The sequence below is a fragment of the Loxodonta africana genome, chromosome 20 (genome assembly GCF_030014295.1).
Source record: "Loxodonta africana isolate mLoxAfr1 chromosome 20, mLoxAfr1.hap2, whole genome shotgun sequence".
In the NCBI taxonomy this organism is placed as follows: Eukaryota; Metazoa; Chordata; class Mammalia; order Proboscidea; family Elephantidae; genus Loxodonta; species Loxodonta africana.
This window is the reverse complement of record NC_087361.1, coordinates 38,474,614-38,501,349: the sequence shown is the minus strand read 5'-3', so window position 1 is coordinate 38,501,349 and position 26,736 is coordinate 38,474,614. Positions and strand designations below refer to the sequence as shown.

At 36.3% G+C, this 26,736-nt stretch overlaps 1 protein-coding gene across 10 annotated transcripts in view; it reads right to left on the bottom strand.

Moving 5' to 3' along the window:
- Window positions 1–26,736, bottom strand: part of USP25 (ubiquitin specific peptidase 25) — a 172,321-nt gene that overhangs the window by 100,425 nt on the left and 45,160 nt on the right. For 3 of the 10 annotated variants that reach the window (XM_064273110.1, XM_064273112.1, XM_064273115.1), the window contains exons 3-6: window positions 25,977–26,117; window positions 24,223–24,367; window positions 20,179–20,262; window positions 3,702–3,825 (exon numbers count right to left, since the gene is read on the bottom strand). In XM_064273110.1, coding sequence (XP_064129180.1) covers window positions 3,702–3,825; window positions 20,179–20,262; window positions 24,223–24,367; window positions 25,977–26,117 — 494 coding nt within the window. The remainder of the gene's footprint in view (window positions 1–3,701; window positions 3,826–20,178; window positions 20,263–24,222; window positions 24,368–25,976; window positions 26,118–26,736) is intronic. The other 7 variants (XM_064273116.1, XM_064273117.1, XM_064273119.1 and 4 more) reach the window with 4 other exon arrangements.

Sequence of the window (26,736 nt, the reverse complement as noted above, 5' to 3'; positions counted from 1 at the left end):
TGTGATCCCTGCCCACTCCTGGTAGGCTGATGACATCAGACCTTTGACCCCCTCTAGGGGCCATCAGCTGTGCTTCACTGCTGCTGATACTTTTTCCAGTTAGTGTTTGTTGCTGTTCCAGTCTGATCAGCCAACTCCAGCCACACCCTTACAGGCCTTGAAACTAATCTGCATATTTTTTACTTTCCTAGCCCATTTGTAACCTAACTATGATGCGCCTTTTATTGTAAAAGCCACACAGCAATAGCCGACAATCAAAGTACTTGATGAGCCTTTCACACTCCTACCACCAAAAGGTAGGCAATATTTTTGGCCATTGGAATGTCTTCCTCACAAATAAAACTCAAAAACATTTTTACCTCTACCACCTATTCCTGGCTCCACACACTTTCTTAGGCGATTCCCCCTGCTGCCTGGGTAATGTTCAACATGAAAAGGCTAGGGGTCATACAGTCCTATTTCAAAAATTCAGAATTCTAGTCTGACCATTCCTGGACACAATGCTTCTTCCTTTCCCCTAATGGCAACCCCAGGCTAGCTTAGTTGGTAAGCTCTCTGAATGTCTCTCCGCCAAACTTAACTGCAGTTCAGACGTCTGAATTCTCCTGATGGACTGATTGGTAGTAGGTCATAAAGATAATAACCACTTGGTTGAATGCACTGCTTACCCAATTCCCCTAAGAAGGTCCATGTCAGCCAAAGTGGAAGGCACAATGGGTCTCTGTAAATTCTATAAAAATGCCCTTTTTCCTCTTTTATCTGATCTTTTTTGCATGAGAGGTCAAGGTATGGGTAAGGGATGATTGACAAAAAAGTAAATTATAGCTCCTGGAATAGGATACAATGATTTTGTAGCAGTGGTGACAGAACAACTACCCCACAGCTAAGGATGGAACACCTTAGTCTCTCACTACTGTCCCTGGAGCTTTCATCATGAAGAAACTGCTCTGGTTAGACTTTCCCAAACTATTTCACTAAGAATACAATTTGGTCAGTTATTTTCCTTCTATTGATTGAAAATGACTTTATTATTTTTCAGGTGTCCATTGTTGCTGTTGAAATGTTATCTGTCGCTTAACTGTCACTATTTTTAAAGGGGAATATACCTTTTCTTCTCTGAATACTTATGAGATTCTCTTATTCTTAAGTGTTCTAGAGTAATACTATAAATGAATCTAGGTATGGGTTTCTCTTAATTTTCCTGATTAGAATTTGTTGGGCTTCATGAAATTAGGGATCATCTTCTCATTTCTGATAAATTTTCCGTGATTATCTCCTTAAATTTTGCCTCTGGACCACTCTCTCTCCCCTCCTTCTAGAACACCAGTTAATGTATATTAGATCTACTCACTCCACGTTCTCTGTCTTTCAACTTTCCTCCATACTTTCCATCTTTTAAGCTGACTGTGTTACAGGTTAGATAATTTCTTCTAATACAAATTCCAGTATACTAATGATCTTTTTAGTTGTTTCTAATTTTCTACTAACCTGTGTTCAGGTCTCTTGATGGCGCAGTTTCCGCTCAGCTACTAACTGAAAGGTTGGTGGTTCGAATGCACCCAGAGGCATTGCAGAAAAAAGGCCTAGTGACCTACTTCAGTATACTTTTAAACATGACATATGAATTCTTCCTTGAAAATACATCATTTTCCCTTTTGAATTTAGTCCTAAACCTTAATAAAGCCAATGGGGACAAAGAGATTTCTGCCAAAGTTTTAGCTAGAATTCTCACATTCCCTCCTTTGCTACTACAATTTGATTTACATATGTGCTTATTAATTGCACATTTTGCATTTAACATTCCCTTTTTAACTGCAAATTTTGAAATCTACACATACCAAGAAAAAAGAACATTTTGCAAAATGTTTACTTCTATGGATTCTGATTTTATGTAAATATTTTATAGTATATTACACTGTCAAATCTTCACTATGTCAGCTACAATAAAAATATTTATATAACTATTTACTCTTTTAAGAGTACATTAAAATATAAAAGACCAAGAATAAAAAAGAAAACATTACCTAGATTTTTTTTTTCCAAGTTGGGGAAAAATAGGTATCCAAAACAATATAGAACATATACATTTAACTTAATATAAGCTTAGGAATAGTTTTAATTACTGAACTTTAAAGTTATTTTTACTTTTTATTAACTAGTTTGTATATGTTTTCAGAAAAATGAGAAAACACAAAATAAGTTGAAATACTAATATTAATTTGGCATATGTTTCCAGTCTTTTTACTATTTATACACTAATAAAAATACATATAAACAAAACGTACATATAATTTTTAAAATAAAAATTCTACAATTACTCATTCTATTTTATCACTTCTTTTTCATATAATAATCATTCCCCTTAAATACAAAATTCAACTCATATATTAAATATTTATCTTCAAACTTTAAGCAGTGTCAAGTTTAATAACTGAGATAATTATGTCCATTTTAAAGACACATGCTTTTCCAGACAAACTTCTCCAGATCCTTCAGAACAAGCCTAATAAAAGATGCCCCCAAAAAGCCATTCCATTTTCACTTTTCACTTAAAGTCCCTGGTATTAAATGACATCAGCCACAATTAAAGAGGGGAACAATGCATTTTAATTGTCTTCCCATCTTAATATAATGCCTTACAAAGAAATTTCTAAAGCAACATTAAAGACACTAAAAAGAAAATAATGCACCTTTGCTAGACATAGCATTTGAGATATACCCTACCATGCAGTAATCTCAGGTTATTTAAGAAGAAATATACTATTGATATTATTCCAAGGAAAATCTATCTGAGAAAGCTAGTACATCTTGCTAGCAATCAATTGTGTTACAGTGAAAAGAATTTGAGTCATGGTACTTGTCTATCTTTGAAAAAACATTTAACCTCTTACAAGCCAAATTTCTTCTTCAGTAGAATGGAGCTGCCACTGCCTCGAAATAGCTATGTAGAAGATTATAGCTGTAATTTAAAGAGTTTTTTTGTTTGTTTTTAATCAACATTGATTTAACGATGAAGCCAAATTTATCTATTTGATCCCTGGATAGATCAAATTGTTTCAAATTGAAGTTTGTTATTATATCAAAAAAACGTATTCTATCACACATCTTAGAACCCTGGCTATTTAAAAAAAAAAAAAAAAAGACCAAAAGGAAGAAAAAGAAAACCTATCAACATACTATAAATCAGGGCTCAGCAAACTACAGCCATAGGCCAAATCCCTCTGGCAGGTCTGTTTTTACACATTTTTACTGGAAAACAGCCATGCTCACTCATTTATGCATTGGCTATGGCTGTTTTTGTACTACAACAGGAGAACTGAGTAGCTGCAACAGAAACCATATGGTTTACAAAGCCTAAAATATTTTACTAATGACCCTTTACAGAAAAAGTCTGCTAACCCCTGCTACTAATGTTTGGAAGTTGAATCAGACAGTGCATCCGAAAGGGGAAGGAAATTTAAAAAATACTAAAATATACACCTAAATTTAATCTCTCATAATGCTACCCCCAAATCCTAGAAATCTAAGCTTCAAATCACATAAGAATCAGAAAATAAAACATAAAGCAATACCCGTCCCAAACAGAAGTATATTAATAGTTTAATTTCATAAAATATATCTTATTACCTGTGAAAGTTAAAGCCAATTATAAATTGTTATAAATGGTACTTATAGCTGCTTTACACAAATTATTTTTTTACCTGCTAATGGCTTGCTCCTCATCAGTTATTCCAGTCTCCCTGAACGCCCTGTTTGATTCCGCCAAACTCAAGGCAATTGCCCTCTGAAGATCATCTTTATCATCTCCAGTGAGATCAATCACATCTGAAAAGCAAAACTATCTTCTCAAAATTCAAAGTCAAACAAAATGAAAAGTAATTCTTATCATGGAGATTTTATAACCAATACACCCTATCAAACCAAATCAACACCAACTTTATTCCAGATTTCTTTTATAAGAGCCTACCCAAAGAGAATACAAATAAACACATTTCAACTTAGTTATTACTTCCTAACTTAACTTTCTTTTCTATAAAATACATCTAAAGCAATAATAGCAAAAATATTTTTCATTGCAAAGCAATCTCAGGATTCACTGAGGTCTCTGATTAAAAGCTAATAACAGACTGCTGAAAACATTTCCCTTACCAATAAAAATTAAAATCAACATAATTAAACACTTACTTCTATGTTTTCTGAAATTAAAATTAACCCAAATATACAATTAAAACTCCTATCAGCTTAACAACTATCCTTTCAAGATATTAACATTATAGTTTGCCCACAGTACTACCTAGATGTTTTTTATCAAATCCTAATAAGTGATGCCTCAAAATTATGTTTCAGAAACTAATTGACCATAGGTATACATTTATATATGCATTTTTTTTTTTTTTTAAGTCGAGACAAATGTGCCAAACTGTTACATGGTTTAACGTATGAAATGATGGAAGGCTGTTATGGGATGAGGAAATATAAGGATCTTTCACTTTCTATTTTTTCAAGGCAGTCCTTTGGTGTGAATGGTTTGCCCTCAACTACTAACCTAAAGGTTGGCAGTTTGAACCCACCAAGCAATTCCTCAGAAGAAAGGCCTGGCGATCTACTTCCATAAAGATACAGCCAAGAAAATCTTATAGAACAGTTCTACTCTGGAATGCATGGGGTCGACAGGAGTTGGAATCAACTTCATGATAATGGGTTTCAGTTTATTATTATTTTTTTTATTTTAAACAAGCTGTGGCATCTGAATTGTTTAATATAAGCGTGCAGTCCTTTTAATTTAAAATGAGATTTTTATTTAGGATGAAAACATACACACACACACACACACAAAAACTAACTGTGCCTCCTCCCACTAAGAAAATAGCCTTGATGCTACAAGTATTCACTCTCCTTTTTCCAAAGAACAAAGGCTACAGCTATTACCACCTTCAGTAATCTAATTCCCAGTATATGTTGGTAAATATTACTACTTTTTAATCCAATTCCCAGTATATATTGGTAAACTTCCTTAACCCATAAAAGGCCAATGTTACAATCTCCCGTCATCATTTAAACACTGATAGGGACTGTAATACATTGTTAAGTGGGAGAGGGATAGCGAGTTAAAATTCAAGTGGGAAAGAGCAAGAACTGTTCCTGCTATTCTCTTATTTTAGACTGGGTAGAATTATAGTGGCGGGGCTTTCCTCTTAATTTTACTTGTATTTTAAATTATTTTAGGTATGTTAAAAAACTGATTTCTTTTTCTCTTTTTAATCCTAGAATTTTACAAGAGGGAAACAAACAGGAAGGTAGCAAATGGGAGAGAAGGTAGCTATATTTTAATATCTGGCTGTAGGGTTACACACAGCTACTAGAAACAAATATTCTAAAATTTAATGAGGAAAAAAATTATGCATATTGTTAGTTTCAAAAATCTATGTCAATAAAAACTACAGTGATTTTCCAAACAGTAGCTAGAAAAATATTAAAAATACCAGAAATAACAGTTGGCTGTGGAAGGTGTATGTACATGTTTTTAAAGTCCTTAGACAGTATAATAAAAACAGCATAACATAATAAGTAGAATCCAAAAAAAAATTCAATCAAGTAAAATGTGGAACAGAGTTATAGCAAGGTAACTGAAATGACAGAGCATGCCTACAAACAACAACCAAAGAGTTCCAGAAGTCCACCCAGACCAGCGCTAAGAATGGGTGTCACCTGGGTGTAGTGACCCCATTCAGCTCAAATAACTTATTAGAAAAAGCTTGGACAAGAGAAGTAGTATGGAATGGCCTCATAAAACTGAGAACTACGCTAATCATTAAATGATAGCTAGAACTTTGTAAGAGGATGGAAGGAGATGAAATAATTTGAAAATCACAGAGAAGCAGAAAAACAGGTTTTTGATCAATTAACCCTCAGACTCCATACTCTCATCCTCCTAGAGCGCTCTCTTCAACTACAGAAAATGGGTAGGAAGATTTTTTTTAAATTTACTTCCCAGGGTCATTTGCAGTTAAGGTTCTGGATAAAATTTCAGTTCCACCACCTGGATGCGCTCATATGAGATCTGGAAGGCAGGAGAGAGGTGGAAGCCATTATGCTGCTGCTTATGGCTGTTTTCTCCCGCATGATTGAACAGACATGGGTTGCTCCACAGAAGCATTCCAGTATCCAATTTCCAGATTCAGGGATGTCAAGAGATTGTTACAGTAGAAAGAAGTGGCAAGGGACCTCTGCATTCCAACGCGCAGGCACAGTTCAACAGCAGTTACCTAATCCTGGCTTCCTGTTCCCTGGACTGCAGCTACCGAAGCATGTTCTTGGACTCAGCAGTCCCAGAGGCAGCCTCCTGATTCACTGTCTTCATGATTGTGGCAGAGGGTGCAGCTTCCCTGGCTGGTCAGTCTTGCAATAATCTGGGAGTCATTTTGGAAGGCTGAGCTAGAAACTCCTCCTCCATTCCTTCCACTGATTTAAGATTCTAATTCTTTGTACTAAATACCTTCTTTTGAAAACATCTAGGATGTTTACTGTTTTATGACTGATAAGTAAACCAAACTGGCTAGAGTAGGAACTCATTTAGAAAGAGCAACAACTTGCACTTACAACTTTTTCCAATTTACTAACTGTAACTGAAGCACACAAAAACAAAAATGTTTTTAACCCTCTTTTATAGATGAGATGACGGAGATTCTGCGACATAAAGCACATCGTAAGACTTGAGAACGGTGGCCAGACAGCAAATTTAAGTCATCTACCATTTAAAATACAGCACTTTGGTTGTGCAGTGGTTAAGTGCTTGGCTACTAACAGAAAGGTCGATGGTTCAAACCCAGCCTCTTCACAGGAGAAAGATGCAATAGTCTGCTTCCATGAAGATTTATAACCTTGGAAACCCTATGGGGTAGCTCTACTCCATCTTTTAGGGTCACTTTGAATCACAATTCGATTCGAGGGCAATGGGTTTGGTGTTTGGGTTTTTGGACCGTTTAAATGCAGTGTTCTTCTCTCTATTCTAGCCTTTTCCAAGTGTGGTCCATGGATTTTGGTAACCCTCCATAGCCCTTTGAGGGGAGGGTCCAGGAAGGAAAAAATATTCTCATAATAATACTAAGATGTTATTTCCCCTTTCCTCTATGGTCACATTTGCACTGATGGTGTAAAACTGTTGCACGTTAGCACAAACCAAGGCCTGAAAAACCCCGCTGCAGTCGAGTCGCTTCTCACTCATAGTGACTCTACAGGACAGAGTAGAACTGCTCCATAGAGTTTCCAAGGTACGCCTGGTAGATTCGAACTGCCGACCTTTTGGTTAGCAGCCATAGCTCTTAACTATTATGCCACCAGGGTTTCCGCAAATCAAGGCAGTGGCACCAAAGTAAATGAACATTCATTGTATTAGTCAAAATCATGCACACTATTTTAAAAAATAAAAGTCAATTTCATTTAAGAATGTCCTCAATGAAAAAGCAAAATTTAATTTTATTAAATTTCAAATCTTGATTTACACGTTCTTTTTTTTTTTTAATTCTATATTCTGTGTGATGAAATAGGGAATATACCTGAAGTACTATCGCTGTATACCCAAAGTATGTAGTTGTCTAAAGAAAAAACACTAGCATAATGTTTGAGATGCAAACAAACTGTTTTTTTATGTAACATAATTTTTATTTGCAAGTATAGCTGACAAACTATGGTTATTCAGACGAGTATCTGGCAGGTGTTTCCTCATAAATGAAAAAAGTAAGGCTGTCATTTTAAGAAAAACAAATGAGAGTATTTATTGCCAATGATGAATTTCAAGCTTTGAAGCAAAAATCAGAATTTTGGGGGGCAAAGCCAAGATAGTGGAATAGACAGACACTTCTGGTGAGCCCTCTTTACAACAAAGACCAGAAAAAAACAAGTGAAATGAGTATATTTGTGGCAAGCTGGGAGCCCTGAGCTTCAAAGGCAACCTTAGAAAATGAACTGAGGGGCAGGGGAAGGAAGAGATGGCTCAGAAGCGGAGAGGAGTTACCGGACCTGAATCGCAAAGAGCACTCAGGCACCATTCCCGGAGCGGCAGCAGGCTGGTACTAGCGTTGGGCTGCAGTTTCGTCAGGGAAAAGCAGCCAGCCACACAGCCTACTCACACCTCCAGAACCTGAGGAGAACAGCACTCACGGCAAAAACTAAGTACTTCCGTATATTTTAACGCTCCCCCCCCTCCAACCAGCTTCAGCGGCTGAATCCCTGGGCCTGAGATAGGCCCTATTGAGCACCTAGAGCCATCCTTCTGGCCTTGGGGAAGGAAAGAAATTGCATTTGGGGGAAAAGATACTTTGCTAGTTGCACTAACCAGGCGAGTTCAGAACAGAAGCAGCTCCTGTTGAGGCATAAACCACCCGTGGACTCTGAGCATCTTTCCATTCTGCATGGACCTGTGTGGGCTTTTTTGGGAGACTAGGCCCTTGTTGGCAGGCTCCAACCATTTCAGTTGTGCGGTGGAGAGGTGGGTGTTTGACATTTGACATTGCTTTGCCTATTAAACAAGGTCCTCACCTGCCCACATCAGGGACCTAAGGACTGGTAGCTCCACTCAGGTCACCCAGCCACCTGTAACAGGGGCCCAAAGATAAGTGGCACCTCCCAATCCTTACAACCAAAAACTCTGGGTGCCCATGGTCTGTCTGCAGAACCCAACCACCTGGACGCTCTAGAGAACAGGGACATACTTTCCTCAGAGACACTCGCTGGTCAGTTCTCAGCCGCCTACCTTGTTCAGAGCGTAACCCCCTGCTGCAAAAAGATACCGGTATATACGCCAATCACCTCTGCCCCTCTAAGCCTGTAGGACAGAGCCTGTACAACACACTTGATAATCAGCTACCTGGAAACCTGAGCTGAATTCATACAAGAAAACTGAATGGACTCCTAGACAGATATACCTGATAACAGCTCTAGCCAGCTGGGGACAGGACGTCAGAGCTCCAGAGGCGAAATAATCAAGATAACTCACTCAAGCAACCCATATGGGGATACCAAAACAAAACAAGAAGCTACGACACAGTAAGCACGCATAAACTAACACAATAACTTATACCTGGCTCGGAGACAACAGTCAATATCAAGTCACATAAAGAAACAGACCAAGATCACCTCAACAGGCTCTCAAAACAAAGAATCCAGGGATCTTCTAAATGAAAGTCCATTCCTGGAATTACCAGATGCAGAATAAAAAAGTTTAATATACAGAACCCTTCAAGACATCAGGAAGGAAATGAGGCAATACGCAGAACAAGCCAAGGAACACACAGATAAAGCAAATGAAGAAATTAGAACAATTATTCAGGAACATAATTAAAAGTTTAATAAACTGGAAAAATCCACAGACAGGCAGCAATCAGAAATTTGGAAGATTAACAATAAAATTACAAAAGTAGACAACTCAACAGAAAGTCAGAAGGGCAGAATTGAGCAAGTAAAAGCTAGAATTTCTGAACTAGAAGATATATCACTTGGCACTAATATATTTGAAGAAAAATCAGATAAAGCGATTTTAAAAAATGAAGAAATCTTAAGAATCATGTGGGACTCTATCAAGAGAAATAACTTACGAGTGACTGGAGTACCAGAACAGGGAGGGATACCAGAAAATACAGAGAGAATTGTTGAAGATTTGTTGGCAGAAAACTTCCCTGATATCGTGAAAGGTGAGAAGGTATCTATCCAAGATGATCATCGAACTCCACATAAGGCAGATCTTAAAAGAAAGTCACCAAGACATAATTATAATCAAGTTTGCCAAAACCAAAGATAAAGAGAGAATTTTAAGAGCAGCAAGGGATAAACAAAAAGTCACCTACAAAGGCGACCCATTAAGAATAAGCTCAGACTACTCAGCAGAAACCATACAGGCAAGAAGGCAATGGGATGACATATTTAAAAAATTGAAGGAAAAAAATTGCCTGCCAAGAATCATATATCCATCAAAACTGTCTCTTAAATATGAAGGTGAAATTAAGACATTTCCAGATAAACACAAGTTCAGGGAATTTATAAAAACCAAATCAAAACTACAAGAAATAGTTAAGGGAGTTCTTTGGTTAGAAAATCAATAATACCAGGTATCAACCCAAGACTAGAACACTGGGCAGAGCAACCAGAAGTCAACCCAGACAGGGAAGTCCAAAAAAACAAAGCAAGATTATTATTTTTTTTTTTTAAAAAAAAAGCTGAGAACAGGGTAACAGCGATGTTATATAAAAGAAGACAACATTAGAATAATAAAGAGGGACTGAGAAATGTAATCATGCACCTTCCATATGGAGAGGGAGATACGGCAATACAAAGACATAAAAGTTAGGTTTAAATTTAGAAAAACAAGGGTAAATAACAAGGTGACTACAAAGGAGACAAACTATCCTACTCATGAAAATAAAATACAAGAAAAAAATAGAGACTCAGCAGAAACAAAATCAACAACAACAAATATGAGGGAAGGACAATATATAAAGATAATCTACTCAGCACATAAAATTAAGTGGGAAAAAGAAACTGTCAACAACACACAAAAAAAGACATCAAAATGATAGCACTAAATTCATACCTATCCATAATTACCCTGAATGTAACTGGACTAAATGCACCAATAAAGAGAAAGAGAGTGGTAGAATGGATTAAAAAACAAGATCCGTCCATATGCTGCCTACAAGAGACACACTTTAGACTTAGAAACACAAACAAACTAAAACTCAAAGCATGGAAAAAATATATCAAGTAAACAACATTCAAAAAAGAGCAGGAGTGGCAATATTAATTTCTCACAAAATAGACTTTAAAGTTAAATCCATCAGAAAGGATAAGGAAGGACTCTATATAATGATTAAAGGGACAATACACCAAGAAGATATAACCATATTAAATATTTATGCACACAATGACAGGGCTGCAAGATACATAAAACAAACTCTATCAGCATTGAAAAGTGAGATAGACAGCTCCAGAGTAATAGTAGAAGACTTCCACACACCACTTTCTGTGAAGGACAGGACATCCAGAAAGAAGGTCAATAAAGACACGGAAGATCTAAATGCCACCATCAACCAACTTGACCTCATAGACATATACAGAACGCTCCACCCAACAGCAACCAAGTATACTTTCTTCTCTAGTGCACATGGAACATTCTCTAGAATAGACCACATATTAGGTCATAAAGCAAGCCTTAGTAGAATCCAAAACACTGAAATATTACAAAGCATCTTCTCTGACCTTAAGGCCATAAAAGTGGAAATCAATAACGGGAAAAGAAATCGAACACTTGGAAACTGAACAATACCCTGCTCAAAAAAGACTGGATTATAGAAGACATTAAGGATGGAATAAAGAAATTCAGAGAATCCAATGAGAATGAAAACACTTCCTATCACAACCTTTGGGACACAGCAAAAGCAGTGCTCAGAGGCCAATTTATATCAATAAGTGCACACATCCAAGAAGAAGAAGGGGCCAAAATCAAAGAATTATCCCTACAACTTGAACAAATAGAAAGAGAGCAACAAAAGGAACCCACAGGCACCTGAAGAAAACAAGTAATAAAAATTAGAGCTGAACTAAATGGAACAGGAAATAGAAAAACAACTGAAAAAATTACCAAGACCAAAAACTGACTTTTTGAAAAAGTCAACAAAATTGATAAACCACTGGCCAAGCGGACATAAGAAAAACAGGATAGGAAGCAAATAACCCAAATTAAGAAATGAGATGGGCAATATTACAACAGACCCAAGTGAAATTAAAAGAATTATATCAGATTACTATGAAAAACTATACTCAAACAAATTTGAAAACCTAGAAGAAATGGATGAATTCCTAGAAACACACTACCTACCTAAACTAACACAAACAAAGGTGGAACAACTAAATAGATCCATAACAAAAGAAGAGACTGAAAAGGTAATCAAAAAACTCCCCTCCAAAAAAGCCCTGGTCCTGATGGCTTCACTGCAGAGTTCTACCAAACTTTCAGAGAAGAGTTAACACCACTACTACAAAAGGTATTTCAGAGCACAGAAAAGAATGGAATACTACCAAATTCATTCTATCAAGCCACCATATCCCTGATACCAAAACCAGGTAAAGACACCACAAGAAAATTATACACCTATATCCCTCATGAATGCAGATGCAAAAATCCTCCACAAAATTCTGGCCAATTCAACAACATATCAAAAAAATAATTCACCATGACCAAGTGGGATTCACACCAGGTATGCAGGGATGCTTCAACCTTAGAGAAACAATGTAATCCACCACATAAATAATAGACAAGAATCACATGATTTTATCAATTGATGCAGAAAAGGCATTTGACAAAGTCCAACACCCATTCATGATAAAAAAAAAAAAAAACCTCTCGGCAAAACAGGAATAGAAACAAAATTCTTCAACATAATAAAGGGCATTTATACAAAGCCAACAGCCAACATCACCCTAAAAAGAGAGAGCCTGAAAGCATTCCCATTGAGATCGGGAAACTGAAGAGGATGCCCTTTATTACCACTTTTATTCAACATTGTGTTGGAAGTCCCAGCCAGAGCAATTAGGCTAGATAAAGAAATAAAGGGCATCCAGATTGGCAAGGAAGAAGTAGAAGTATCTCTATTTGCAGATAACATGATCTTATACACAGAAAACCCCAAGGAAGCCTCCAGAAAGCCACTGAAACTAATAAAAGAGTTCAGCAGAGTATTGGGATACAAGATAAACATACAAAAATCAGTTGGATTCCTCTACACCAACAAAAAGAACATTGAAGAAGAAATCACCAAATCAATGCCATTTACAGTAGCCCCCAAGAAGATAAAATACTTAGGAATAAAGAGATGTAAAAGACGTATACAAAGAAAACTACAGTACACTTCTGCAAGAAACCAGGAGACTTATGTAAGTGGAAAAACATACCTTGCTCATGGATAGACAGACTTAACATTATAAAAATGTCTATTCTACCAAAAGCGATCTATACATTTAATGCAGTTCCAATCCAAATCCCAACATTCTTTAATGAGATGGAGAAACAAATCACCAACTTCATATGGAAGGGAAAGAGGCCCTGGATAAATAAGACATTACTGAAAAAGAAGAACAAAGTGGGAGGTCTTACTTTACCTGATTTTAGAACCTATTATACCACCACAGTAGTCAAAACAGCCTGATACTGGTACGACAACAGATACATAGACCAATGGAGCAGAATTGAAAACCCAGACATAAATCCATTCACGTATGAGCAGTTGATATTTGACAAAGGTCCCAAAACAGTTAAATGGAGAAAAGACAGTCTTTTTAACCAATGGTGCTGACATAATTGGATATCGATCTGCAACAAAACAAAACAAGACCTATACCTCATTCCATGCACAAAAACGAGCTCAAAGTGGATCAAAGACCTAAATATAAAAATCTAAAAAAATAAAGATTATGGAAGAAAAAAATGGGGACAAGGTTAGGAGCCGTAATACATGACATAAACAGTATACAAAACATTATTAAGAATGCAGAAGAAAAACTAGATAACTGGGAGCTCCTAAAAATCAAACTCTATGGGGCATTTCATTTCATAGGGTCGCTATGAGTCAGAATCGACTCGATGGCACTGTTAGTTTTTGTTATGCTCATCCAAAGACTTTACCAAAAGAACAAAAAGACTACCTACAGACTAGGAAAAAGTTTTTAGCTATGACAATTCCGATCAGCGTCTCATCTCTAAAATCTACATGATACTCCAAAAACTCAAGTACAAAAAGACAAATAACCCTATTAAAAAATGGGCAAAAGATATGAATAGACACTTCACTAAAGACATTCAGGTCGATAACAGATACATGAGGAAATGTTCACTATCATTAGCCATTAGAGAAATGCAGATCAAAACTACAATGAGATTTCATCTCACTCCAATAAGGCAGGCATTAATCCAAAAAAACAACAGAATAATAAATGTTGGAGAGGGTGTAGAGAGATTGGAACACTTATACACTGCTGGTGGAAATGTCAAATGGTACAACCACTTTGGAAATCGATTTGGCGCTTCCTTAAAAAGCTAGAAGTGGGACTACCATACGATCCAGCATCCCACTCCTCAGAATATATCCTAGAGAAATAAAAGCCTTTACAGGAACAGATATATGCACACCCATGTTTACTGCAGCACTATTTACAATAGCAAAAAGATGGAAGCAACCAAGGTGCCCATCAACGGATGAACGGATAAACAAATTATGGCATATTTACACAATGGACTACTACGCATCAATAAGAACAGTGAGGAATCTGTGAAACATTTCATAACATGGAGGAACCTGGAAGGCATTATGCTGAGTGAAATTAGTCAGTTGCAAAAGGTCAAATATTGTATAAGACCACTACTATAAGGACTTGAGAAATAGTTTAAACTGAGAAGAAAACATTCTTTTGTGGTTATGAGAGGAAGGAGGGAGGGAGGGTGGGAGAGGGTATTCACTAATTAGATGGTAGATAAGAACTACTTTAGGTGAAGGGAAAGACAACACACAATGCAGGGGAGGTCAGCACAACTGGACTAAACCAAAAGCAAAGAACTTTCCTCAATAAATTGAATGCTTCGAAGGCCAGTGTAGCAGGAGCAGGGATTTGGGGACCATGGTTTCAAAGGACATCTAAGTCAACTGGCACAATAAAATCTATTAAGAAAACATTCTGCATCCCACTTTGAAGAGTGGAGTCTAGGTCTTAAGCACTAGCAAGCAGCCATCTAAGATGCATCAATTGGTCTCAACCCACCTGGATCAAAGGAGAATGAAGAACAACAAGGACACAAGGTAATTATGAGTCCAAGGGACAGAAAGGGCCACATGAACCAGAGACTACATCATCCTGAGACCAGAAGAACTAGATCGTGCCTGGCCACAACTGATGACTGCCCTGACAGGGAACACAACAGAGAACTCCCGAGGGAGCAGGAGAGCAGTGGGATGCAGACCCCAAATTCTCATAAAAAGACCAGACTTAATGGTCTGACTGAAACTAGAAGGATGCCGGTGGTGATGGCCCCCAGACCTTCTTTGGGCCCAGGACGGGAACCATTCCCGAAGCCAACTCTTCAGACATGGATTGGACTGGACAATGGGTTGGAGAGGGATGCTGGGGAGGAGTGAGCTTCTTGGATCAGGTGGACACTTGAGACTATGTTGGCATCTCCTGCCTGGAAGGTAAACAAGAGGGTAGAGGGGGTCAGGAGCTGCTGAAATGGACACAATAAGAGAGAGTGGAGGGAGAGAGCGGGCTGTCTCATTAGGAGGAGAGTAATTGGGAGTATGTAGCAAGGTGTATATAAGTTTTTATGTGAGAGACTGACTTGATTTGTAAACCTTCACTTAAAACACAATAAAAATTATAAAAAAAAAAATCAGAATTTTGGAAAACTTCTTTCAACCACTGTGAGCTTGATATCTTCTCAGTACTTAAAAGCTTTACTGGTGAGATGAATGGTAGTATAAACAATTTTCTTTTTTTTAAATACTGTTCCAACAACGAAAAGAAAATGTTTTCCAAATTATCAATGCACAGTTATAAAATCATGCATGGGTAAAAGATCCATTCAGAGGGCAAGACAGACTAATGAATTTTAATGTAACAAGAGTTTGGGAAGGCCACTGATACGATTTCAGTTTCCACACTGTAACTAATATTTAAGAAATTACCAGTTGAAGAGTTTTGGTATAGAATTTAAAAAGGCTATCCATTAACTCGATGGCCAAGGGGATGATGATAACAGGGATCCATTAACTATACATCTGTGTGGAGCCAGATTTTCTTCACCTACATCAACCAAAACCAAGAATGAATGCAGATTCAGGTATGAGGTTCCAGTTATCTTCTATTATAGTGGACATTAGAGATTTGCAACAATGTAAAACAATGTAGGTTTCTCACTAATTTATTTTGTTTGGGAAAATATAGTTTTTTTTTTTTTTTCATAAAAAAGTACATTATTTACACTAACATACAAAGGATTGTTATTTTAATATGAATTAGATATATTCCAAATTTTTCTCCAACCCATTGCCATCAAGTCGATTCTAGCTCACAGCAACCCTATAGGACAGAGTAGAACTGCCCCACAGGGTTTCCAAGGAGTAGGTGGTGGATTCAAACTGCTGACCTTTTGGTTAGCAGCCAAGTTCTTTAACCACTGCACCACCGGGGCTCCAATTTCAAATATAGTAAATATCAACAAAAATAACTGAAACAAAAGCTCTTTGAGGTCCTCAATTTTTAAGAGTATCAAGGGATCCTGAAATCAAAAAGGAAACAATCACTATGCCACATTCTCAGATCTGAATGTTTAACAAACAATAACTGAAAATTGTTTTCTTTGATTTTTACAATATGATTAAAAAAATTACAAAATAATTCACAAGATATAAAGATCAGGAGATTTTATGTGAACATAGCAAAGATTTCTTCCTTCTTTTGGGGGGAAAAAAAAAAGAAGAAGACCTGGTCACATGATTCCTCCACAGCAACAACCACGGCACCAAAGCCGGAGCGCGGCACAAGTAGCGCCCTGTAGACAGAGTATTCACTCTCCATTTCTGCACCCACCCCAACACTTCCTAATATCTTACACTTGGCCTTACCCTTTTATCACGGAAAACATAAAAAAAAAAAAAGGTACCTTACACTGGGGTAAAAGGATAAAACTGCTAGTGGCTAGAATAACCAGACTCAATGACTCAAGTTACCCCCAGTCCCATCTAGCAGCTCCAGAAGTTGAGGGGTCACTATACAGACACATCTGTAAACCAGCTGGGAAGCTCTGCTGAAGACATCCGAGTCTGCAACCGCTGGTATGGAGGAATAATAGGGCTTAACGGTAGAAAGGCTGGCTGAGGCCAGTACTTAATTGAAAAGCTGGGACTCTATCCTTTAAGCAATGGAAATGGTTTATTCATTGTTTATAGTTTCACTGTAATAACAATTTTCTCCATGATGTTCGAGTTACTCCATAAAGCTTCATCTTTCCATAGGATATAACAATACAGCAATCCTGAAAGAATCATTTTTATAATCTACCTACATACCAAATACAAATCCTTTTAAGACCAGATATTAAGAAGAAAAATGTTTCACATAGAACAGGTAAACCTGCCTTTTTTCTTTCTCTGGAATGAGCAGAATAACCATTTCCACAAAACGTGACATAAACTACCAATTTTAGAATGAAAACTAGCCCCCTATGATTTTCCACATGCTTACACTCAAAAATGAACAGAGAATAAGTGTTGTTGTTGTTGTTGTTGTTGTTGTTAGGTGCCATAGAGTTGCTTCCAACTCATAGGGACCCTATGTACTACAGAATGAAACACTGCACAGTCCTGTGCCATGTCACAATCGTTGTTATGCTTGGGCCCACTGTTGCAGCCACTGTGTTTCAATCCATCTCATTGAGGGTCCTCCTCTTTTTCACTGACCCTGTACTTTACCAAGCATCATGTCCTTCTCCAGGGACTGATCCCTCCTGATAACATGTCCAAAGTATGTAAGACGTAGTCTCGCCATCCTTGCCTCTAAGGAGCATTCTGGTTGTTTGGATGTCACTCATAGAAAATCATGTGACAAAAGTATATAAGCAGTAATTGCCAATATTTTCAAGAATGAACAAATTAAAACATTTTTCCTGTTAGGTCAGAATATACATCAAAACATGAAACTCACACTAGTAAATTTCTCCCTTTCCAAAAAAATACCATTTGAGTAAAATGCCAACTACCAAACACTCTCTGCTAACTCCAAAATGTATATAACCATCAACTTATCAATAAATCAGGCTTCAAATGTATGTATTGTTTATAATTTATAATTCCTTTCCCCATGAACATGTATATTAAATGAGTTCACAAAAGCCTATTTAGCCCATAAACAAAAAAAACCAAACCCAGTGCCATCGAGTCCATTCCGACTCATAGTGACCCTATACAACAGAGCATAACTGCCCATAGAGTTTCCAAGGAGCGCCTGGTGGATTCGAACTGCCGACCCTTTGGTTAGCAGCTGTAGCACAACCACTAAGCCACCAGGGTTTCCACCATTTAGCCCATAATCTAGTTAAAATACAAATTCCATATGCAAAAGATCTTTTATTTTGGAAGGGAAACAAAAGTGTTCTGTTTTTCTCCTTATCTACATAATGCTAAGCCTAAGAGAAATACCTTTTTTCTTTTAATAAGCCAAGTTTATATTTACCGCCAGCAGAGATATCTAGGCAGGGGAGCAGCATGAGCAGAATTCCATTTTGGAAGTTAGGAGTTAAGTGCTGAACAAGACTTTAGAATGAAGTACTGAGAATATGTACCAGGGCAGTAACAACTGAAGGAAAAAGTCCACATACAGGAACTGACTGGACTGTAAACTGAATGGTTGTTTTGGAAAATTAAGAAGAGCTGTAAAAAACTGGGCCATGAGAAGGAAGAGAAACAAGCAGGTACGAACACGGAGCTATTCAGGAGATCCGAAATAAGAATACTACCACTCTGGCTCTCGCTCACTCTGCTTCAGCCTCAGTCATGTCCTTGTTACTACTATTCCTCTCTTCACCAAACAACACTACAGCCCAAGGCTAGGATGCATTGCCCTCAAATATCCGCAAGTTTCACTTCCCCACTCCACTCAGGTCTCAGTGCAAATGTGACCTCATCCATGAGTCATTTCCTGACCGCTCTCTATCTAAAAAAGCATATCTCATACCCAGCCAACAACCGCATCCTCATAGGCTGTCTCTTTAACCTGCTCTATTGTTCTTTGTGAACTCACCACTATCTAGCATTGTTTATTGTCTACTGTCTGTCCTCCCTCTGTGTAAGCTGGGATTACTTGTTTGGTTGTTTGGTGTCCTAAAAAAGTATCTGATACATATTAGGCAATCAATAAATATCTGTTAAATGAAAAGGTCAAGATCTAGACCATGGAAGACAGATAACTGACTCATCTTCATAGCTGCACTAATTTTGAGACCTGAGAACATATGTTCTATCCTATTTAAAATTTTTGTTTAATAAGTGAAAGGACAGGGTAAAAAGTGTCATGTTAAAGGAACACTTAAAAGCAAAAAGATATAAGCAATGTAAATTGTGTTTCTCACTCTACTCTCCCCTTTTCCCTGCCCTCAGTCATCACTAAGATCTTTGCTTGTCCAATTTCTCACTGCAGAACTCTCAAAGTGTTGTCCAATGGAACTTTCTGTGATGATGTAAATGCACGATACCTGCACTTTCCATGCAGAAAGTACTAGTCACCTGTGATTACTACTGAGCATTTAAAACACTCTGCGAGTACACTCAAGGAACTGATACTTTTAATATTTAAGTAGATCCATGTTACTAATGACTACGCTATGAAACAGCTCAGCTCTCAATGGTCTAGTTCTGTTTTCAATAATAGCTACAAAAATTAGAATGGCACCGCTGGAAAGTAAAGTAGGGCCATAGTGAGGAAGCCTTATGTTTTTGTCATTAATTTTACTGTTTTTCAACTTGGATTATGGAACAGAAAAATTAGAATATTCCATATTAGTAAGTAAAAAGTTCAAAGGCCAATGGGTATTTTTCTGCCCTAAAAGTAATTTATAAATTTATACAAGTCATTCTAGAGTTCACGTCTTAACAGAATATAAGTTTAATCAATTAAAAGTAACAACTTTTGCCCCGTTTTACCACTGCATTTTTAAGTTTAACCTTGATTTTTTTAAATCATCAAAATAGTGTCATGCAATAGAAATGTTTTCAGAAAAAGATTTAACTTTTATTTATTTATTTTTTCTATCTTTTTTACCAAACCTGGGGAAAGTGAAAAATCAGTGTTCAGTTACTAAAACCCTAAGCTGACTGGAGTGCGTTTAATCACTTGTGGTATAAACCACTATCAGTCTGGGTGAGCTACAAAGCCATGGCCAGAGTTCTAGGACAGAGCCTCAACATTTTTCTCACTTTCTATCCAATCATTCCCAAATATTTCAGGTTTCTGGGGGGCAAAAAAAAAGTATACTGATTATAAATTTGTGAACAGTCTATCAATTAACACTCAGTCCAATCTGTTATACCAATTTCTCTAAAACTTAAGTCAATACTTGGCATTACTTTCTGTGTTAAAATTACCTACCCAAATCCCTCTTATCTTTTGATCCACACTTTGATTGCTCAACTGTAGCACATCTTGTTCTGGTAGGCATATACTGTTTTGTTCCTGTTTTAAGAAAGTTCAGAAGAATTTAATGGTCATCAAAGAATGTTCCTATTAGAGCTCAAATCGGGCAAAGCCTTGTACAGTCATGTCTATGACAGAGTTTGTCGTGACACAAAAACTTCACAGACTCTCTACTCTGATGATTAAGTACACCTACGATAGGTAACAACACCCTGCATTGTGCCCTAGTCCCATTACCATCTGTATTTCGACTGCAAATCCCCAAAACAACTTTATTCCCAATTTAAACTGGGATTGGGAGGCACTCATTTGACAATTCATGATATCCCATCTGGACAGGAGACCTAAGAAATGAAAAAAAGGTACCTCGAATTTTTGCTAGTTATATTACAAATGATTTGAGCTTTTCCCAGAATTCTATAGATTATTAAATTATAGTATGGAATATTTCCCAAAGTAAAATAAAGACACCAGGTTCGGTACTTCTGAATTCCCTACTCTGCAAACTACAAGCTTTCCTTAAAACATTTCCTCATTTTCTCCAAATGTGAAATGTAAAATGCACTAAAGCGTATCACTGTTCTACTATTACAAATATAAGTACTTCTTAAATAAATACTATATGAAATCTCACAAATGTAAGTATTCTTCAAATCAAATTACATAATTTGCTTTATCCTGTCATATGTCAGGGTACACATAAACGGAAATTTCTCCACAAGCCTCAAATATGACTTCCAGGGGATAATGGTTAAAAACTAAATTTTTCTACTCACCAAAAAACATGCATTTTATTCATTCTAAAAGAAATTCTCAGTTATGAACAGCTAACAGTTATGTACCAGAAGATTTCAACAACAACAACAAAAATGTAGTTAGCATTTAATGAAGACTTATATTTCAAAATATAGATCTTCCATCAGCATTGCAACCAAACGTGTGACATACGTAAAGTTAGCATACTGAAAGCTTTGTTTAAACTTTAGCCCTGGTTGTAAGAAATTCTATACTTAAAAAAAGAAGAAAAAAATTTTGACCAAAAATAAAAATCCCTGCCATATTTAAAAGAATTAAGGTAAATATGATCAACTTGCAGGTAACAATTCATTTCACATAAAATTAAGAAAATGCTTAAAAAGGGTTTGTGTACGTACAATTCCTTGAGAACTTCTTTACACTCTGATCATTTTATTACTCTATTTCCTTCAGAAATTACAGTTTTTCAAGAAACCTGCATTGTAATACATATTCATTTTTACTTATTCTCTTTTTTCCCCACAGGTAAATTTTGTCACTCCTATCAGGAATTCAAAAGACTTTATTTCTTGCCAACAATAATTTAATAGTAATTTAAAGAAAGTGTATTTTCAAAATACTTGCTGAATGCATGACTTCTTACTTTTGCGGTTTTAAACCATGTAACACTATATTATGACACTATTAAAGGCAAATCCTGAATCAAGGCTACTTCCCAAGGGCAACGCTACTTCCTAGAACTTTATAAAACATGATACAAGTATGTTAAATGGAAAAATATGATTATTACCTCATAAGCTATTTTCTTCCAAACTGATACTGTCTTATTGATACAATCACATTAAACTTCTAGCTTGTTTCTCAACAATCTCAAATCAACTTTATGGATACACTTTCCCAATTACATAAGACAGTACATCCTGGTTAGAAGGATGGCACATTTCATACACAAAGAAACCAAAACAGCAAGGAATTTGCTCAATACAACAATCAGTTGAAATGAAATCAGAAACTCCATTTCCCTATTTTTCTTTTAAGTAGAAAATAAAAATACTTAGTGGATATTTTTCAAGAGATACACACATATAAACACACATACACAATTTTCTTTTTCTTAATTATCAGTAAACACAAGCCTTCTGAAACCAGGTTGCCTTCTCCCTAAGGGCACCTATTCAAATTTCTCTTCTTGTCCCCTATAACACTGTCACTATTCCTTTATGGAAAGTCATGAACAGGTATTATCACTTATTTGGCTTGGCAATATTTACTCACTTTTGCACAACAAATATGATATCTTCTTTTCTTTATGAGCCTTAAAATCCTCATTCTCCCATACACGCACACACACATATCACAAAGTGAACCATCTACAATAAAAGTTCACAACTATCTTTCTAAAATCTTTTATTCTTTGAACCAGAACACTGAACAAGTTTAGTCAATTTCCTGTTTCCTTCACTTTAACCAGTAGCATTCTGTTAAATCATTTTTTCCTTTTTCTGCCTACCCAGTTTCTTTTCCCCCCACATCTCAGAACCTTGAAAAACGTTATCAAATACTAATTTCTTTATTCTTTATACTACTTCTCTTTTTTTCCAACTTTTTACAAAAAGCTTCTTAATTTCTTTCCATTGGTTTTGAAGCAGCTTTTCTACACATATTATCAAAAACAATTCAGCAAACACTTTTTGAGCACCTACAATGTGCCAAGCACTGTTTATGTACAAGTTGTAGGAATGCTGATGGTCCCTTGTCCTGTTAAGCATCCAGTTTGTTAAGGAAGACAGGCATAAGTAAATAATTACAAAGCACGATACACTGAGATAGAAATTTGTTCTGGGTGCTGCAGAAGTACTTGGTCCAACCTACACACTCAGGGAAAATATTCCAGTGCAAGTAGCTCCTGACTGAACTTTAACACCAAAAGAAATTAGGGGGCGGAAATCCCAGACAGAAAGGACAGCAATTGGAAAGACAAAGAAAAATGGAACAGCATTGGGTGTATAAAAACATCAAGTCTTTTTGCTTCATCACAGTATGAAGTGGGACAGGAAAAATAGGGTAAAATGAAGCTAGAGACGTAAATAGAGGCACCAAGTCAGTCTGCCCTGAACTTGGAGATAACCAACTGGGTCTGCCTTAAATACATTAAATGTCTCTTATCACCTATTATGTATGTGAGAAAGGTGTATTCCAGCTTTGGATGATGCAAGGTCATTTATGGACCAAAATTATTATGATCACCCTAAAAATTGGAAATTAAAATAGTTTATCAATAGATAAACACTAAGCGGTACTGGGTCTGGGTAAGCGGTATTTAACGCCAATCAACAGCTGAAAATATTTATGTGGATGGACTCTTTCTTCCTGGCTGCCTAGCTTTGAGAAGGTCTATTTAAAAATCTGAAATTCTCTTCAAATACCCTTTAGTTATCAAACTTCCCAAATCCACAGTATATAAAAATAAACACAGCATTTTTATATTGAGCGCAGTTCTACTCTGACACACAGGGTCACCATGAGTCAGAACTGACTCAATGGCAACTGATACTGGTAGCTAGTGCATTTTTATACAGTACAGTTATTAAACCACGAGATATTGAGGTAACAACATATTCTGAAAAACTCTGAGTGCCATATAAGCGCAAGGTATACATATTATGGAGAAAAAGCAGAGTCCATGTAAAATTTTTCATATACTTTTCCCAAATTTATTTTATTGGGGTAAGGGGAACTTGTTATATGGTAAACCTTTTTCCAAAGTCTTTATTTATTTACTTATTTTTGCCTGTGGGGGAGGAGAGAGAGGGAAAATCTTCTTAAATGGTAAACTGTCAGTAATTAGAAACAACACTTTCCCTTCAAAAATAATTTAAGGCCTCCACATCTACTTAAAACCTGTAAAACAAATGACTGTGCCCACTGAAATTCTAGGAATTTGTTTCATTTTATAAATGAGACCTTTAACTATTCCATGTTTCAAATCAATGAATACTATGTGGCATGCTCTATGAAAGACTGTATCACTTAAATACAATCTTTTACTTCTAATCTGGGAAAAAATACAAGGTAGCTGATAAAAAAATATATGCTCCTTTCAACTACCCCCCCCCCAAAATAAAAACAAGATCGACCAAGATTTTGTCCTCCACCTGTGCTTATTACACAAAATTAACACATTCCTAAGGAGAGGTTTTCATCACATTTTATGAAAATATTGAGAAAAAGAAGAAAACTTACTTGCATCTGCTTGGCTTCCCACACTAATGTATCGATCATTGCCAGGAAGTGCTGTTTGATAGTAAGTTGTCTCCTCCTGCTGAGGGGTCTTAGCATTCTTTGCAGTAAGAAAAGCCACTGCTAGTTCCAAGTTGCCATTACTATCCTTCAAATATCAAGACAGGAACATCAAATATTTTGGAATAACTCTATAAGTTCTCACGACTTCTATGATTTTCTCCAAAATATTACTTAACGGCAAAAATAACTTTCAGATTCTAATTTTATAGTGTCAATTCATATTTATTTGGTACACAAAGTATACCAAATAAATATTAAATATTAATCCGTTCTTCTATGAATTAAAACTACTTATCAAATATAAGAATTAATTCTATAACTAATTCATTAGTGTTCCATTGTTTTCATATTTGCTTAACAAAAATCAGTAACAACAAACTTGTACTTTTAAGCAAATGAAAAAAGTAAAAAAATGTTTTCTGGAACTAACCATATAAAAGAGCACAAAATTAATATTTAAAACAGTACTTCTACAAACAAGGACAATAAAAGAAACTCCCTTTATCATGGGCGTTGAATACATACATAGTGGCAAAAGTAATAAGCAAAATGTCTAGAACTCATATGAAGAAAACAGCAAAAATGTACCGACACTTGATAGTAAATAGAGACACACAGAGCTCATATACAGGAATACTCAATATTGTTCAAGAAGACAATTCTACCCAAATTAAATCTATAAATCTTACACAGTTCTCAAGCAAAGCACATCTGGACAAAATGATTCTAAAGTTCATATGGGAGAAAGCTGATGTTGGAATAACCAAGAGTTTCTGAAAGAGCAAAAATAATGAGACGGAACCTGCCCAGTTATGTATTCATATTCCCTGTACAGTTGACAATCAGTAAAACACAGTTCGAAGACTGCTAACTGAAACAACATAGAAAATCCAGATATTAATAATGAAGTTATCTTCGTAACATAAAGCCAGAACATGTAAAGTTCTGCGGGCTCTAAGAACTTTAGCATACATGCAGAGTGTAACAGGAAGTCAGTGAATGGTTTTGTACAAGACTGACATGGTATGAGTCACATTATACAAGGACGCTCTGGCTGTGTGTTGAGAACAGACAACAGGAGAGAAAGGGCAGAAGCAAAGAGTGCAGTACTATTTGCTATCATGTTAAAGGTGAGATGTGATACAAGAAGGGTCAAGGGTAATTCCAAGATCTCGGGCCTGAGCAACTGGAAGAATAAAATTCTCCACCTTTTCCAATTTCAATCTAGTAACCAGTTAGGAGAGAAAAATAAGAGCAAAGTTTGAAAAGCACCACTGCTTTAAAGTATGTTATCTGTCACAACCACTATAAGATTAGTAAAGGACTCATCCAAAATATGCTACTGTTAAAATAATTTATAATAACAATGGCTGACATTCACTGAGCATTTGCTATGTGCTTTGCAAATAACATCTCATATAATAATAATACACTGAATATAAGAATTCACAAAATTTACTTATGAGGGTAAAAAAAGGTTCTCAAATTAAAGGTGGTAAAATCAATATTTGACATTGTGACTACCAAAAGCAGACTCCTTATCAGTATAGTTGTAAGAGTATCAACTCATTATTAACATCTTACAAATGTATGGGCGGTAAAATTTAAGGTTCAGACACAATGGTTTCCCCACAGCTGAAACTGTAACTGAAACAAAAGGGAAAAAAAAAAGATACTCAGTTCACATAACTTACCTTTAAGGGAATGTAGGCAAAGATTGATTTGAGCAATAGTTTCGCACGTTTAAAAAAAAAAAGTGATTTTCCAAACTCTGCCCTCACAAGGTGATTGGCTGTAATCTCACACTCAGAGATATAAAATGGGAATGGAACTTTCTGAAAATAGAAGTGGCGTGACTGAGTCACGACATATATCAGAATAAAGAAAAAAATGAGTTTTCATCTAATGTCATAATCACAAAAACTGAGGCCTAACACTTTTGCTTCTTCTCAAAGTACCTCAGTGGCTTCCTATAACCCTACATTAATGCTTTAAACAGTACTATTTCATCATTTTCTTGATGGGGAAATAAGGTGACGCAGAGCTTCCGGTAAAAGAAACAGTGATTAAGAGTGTAACTTTGGGATCAGGCTGTCTTGGTTTCTATCCCAAACTCCTCCACATACTAGTTGTGTGATCTTGAAGGAGTTACTTTAACCTCTCTGTTTCTTCATCTTTAAAGAGGGCATGGAAATAATGCCTATCTCACAGGGTTATTATGAGGATGAGTTAGCCCACGTAAAGTACTTAGATCAGTGCTTGGTACTGTAAGTCCTTACCATGTGCTAGCTATTACTATCATTACTCTGATGAGTGTGATTGTCATCATCTAAAAGATAAGCACATTATTTCTAGAAAAAATGAAATACACCTAGCTCAGAATCGGGGATTGGAGCCACAAGTATGCCTGTAATGGCAAAAATTAAAATAAAAAAAAAAACCTCAATCTTAGGC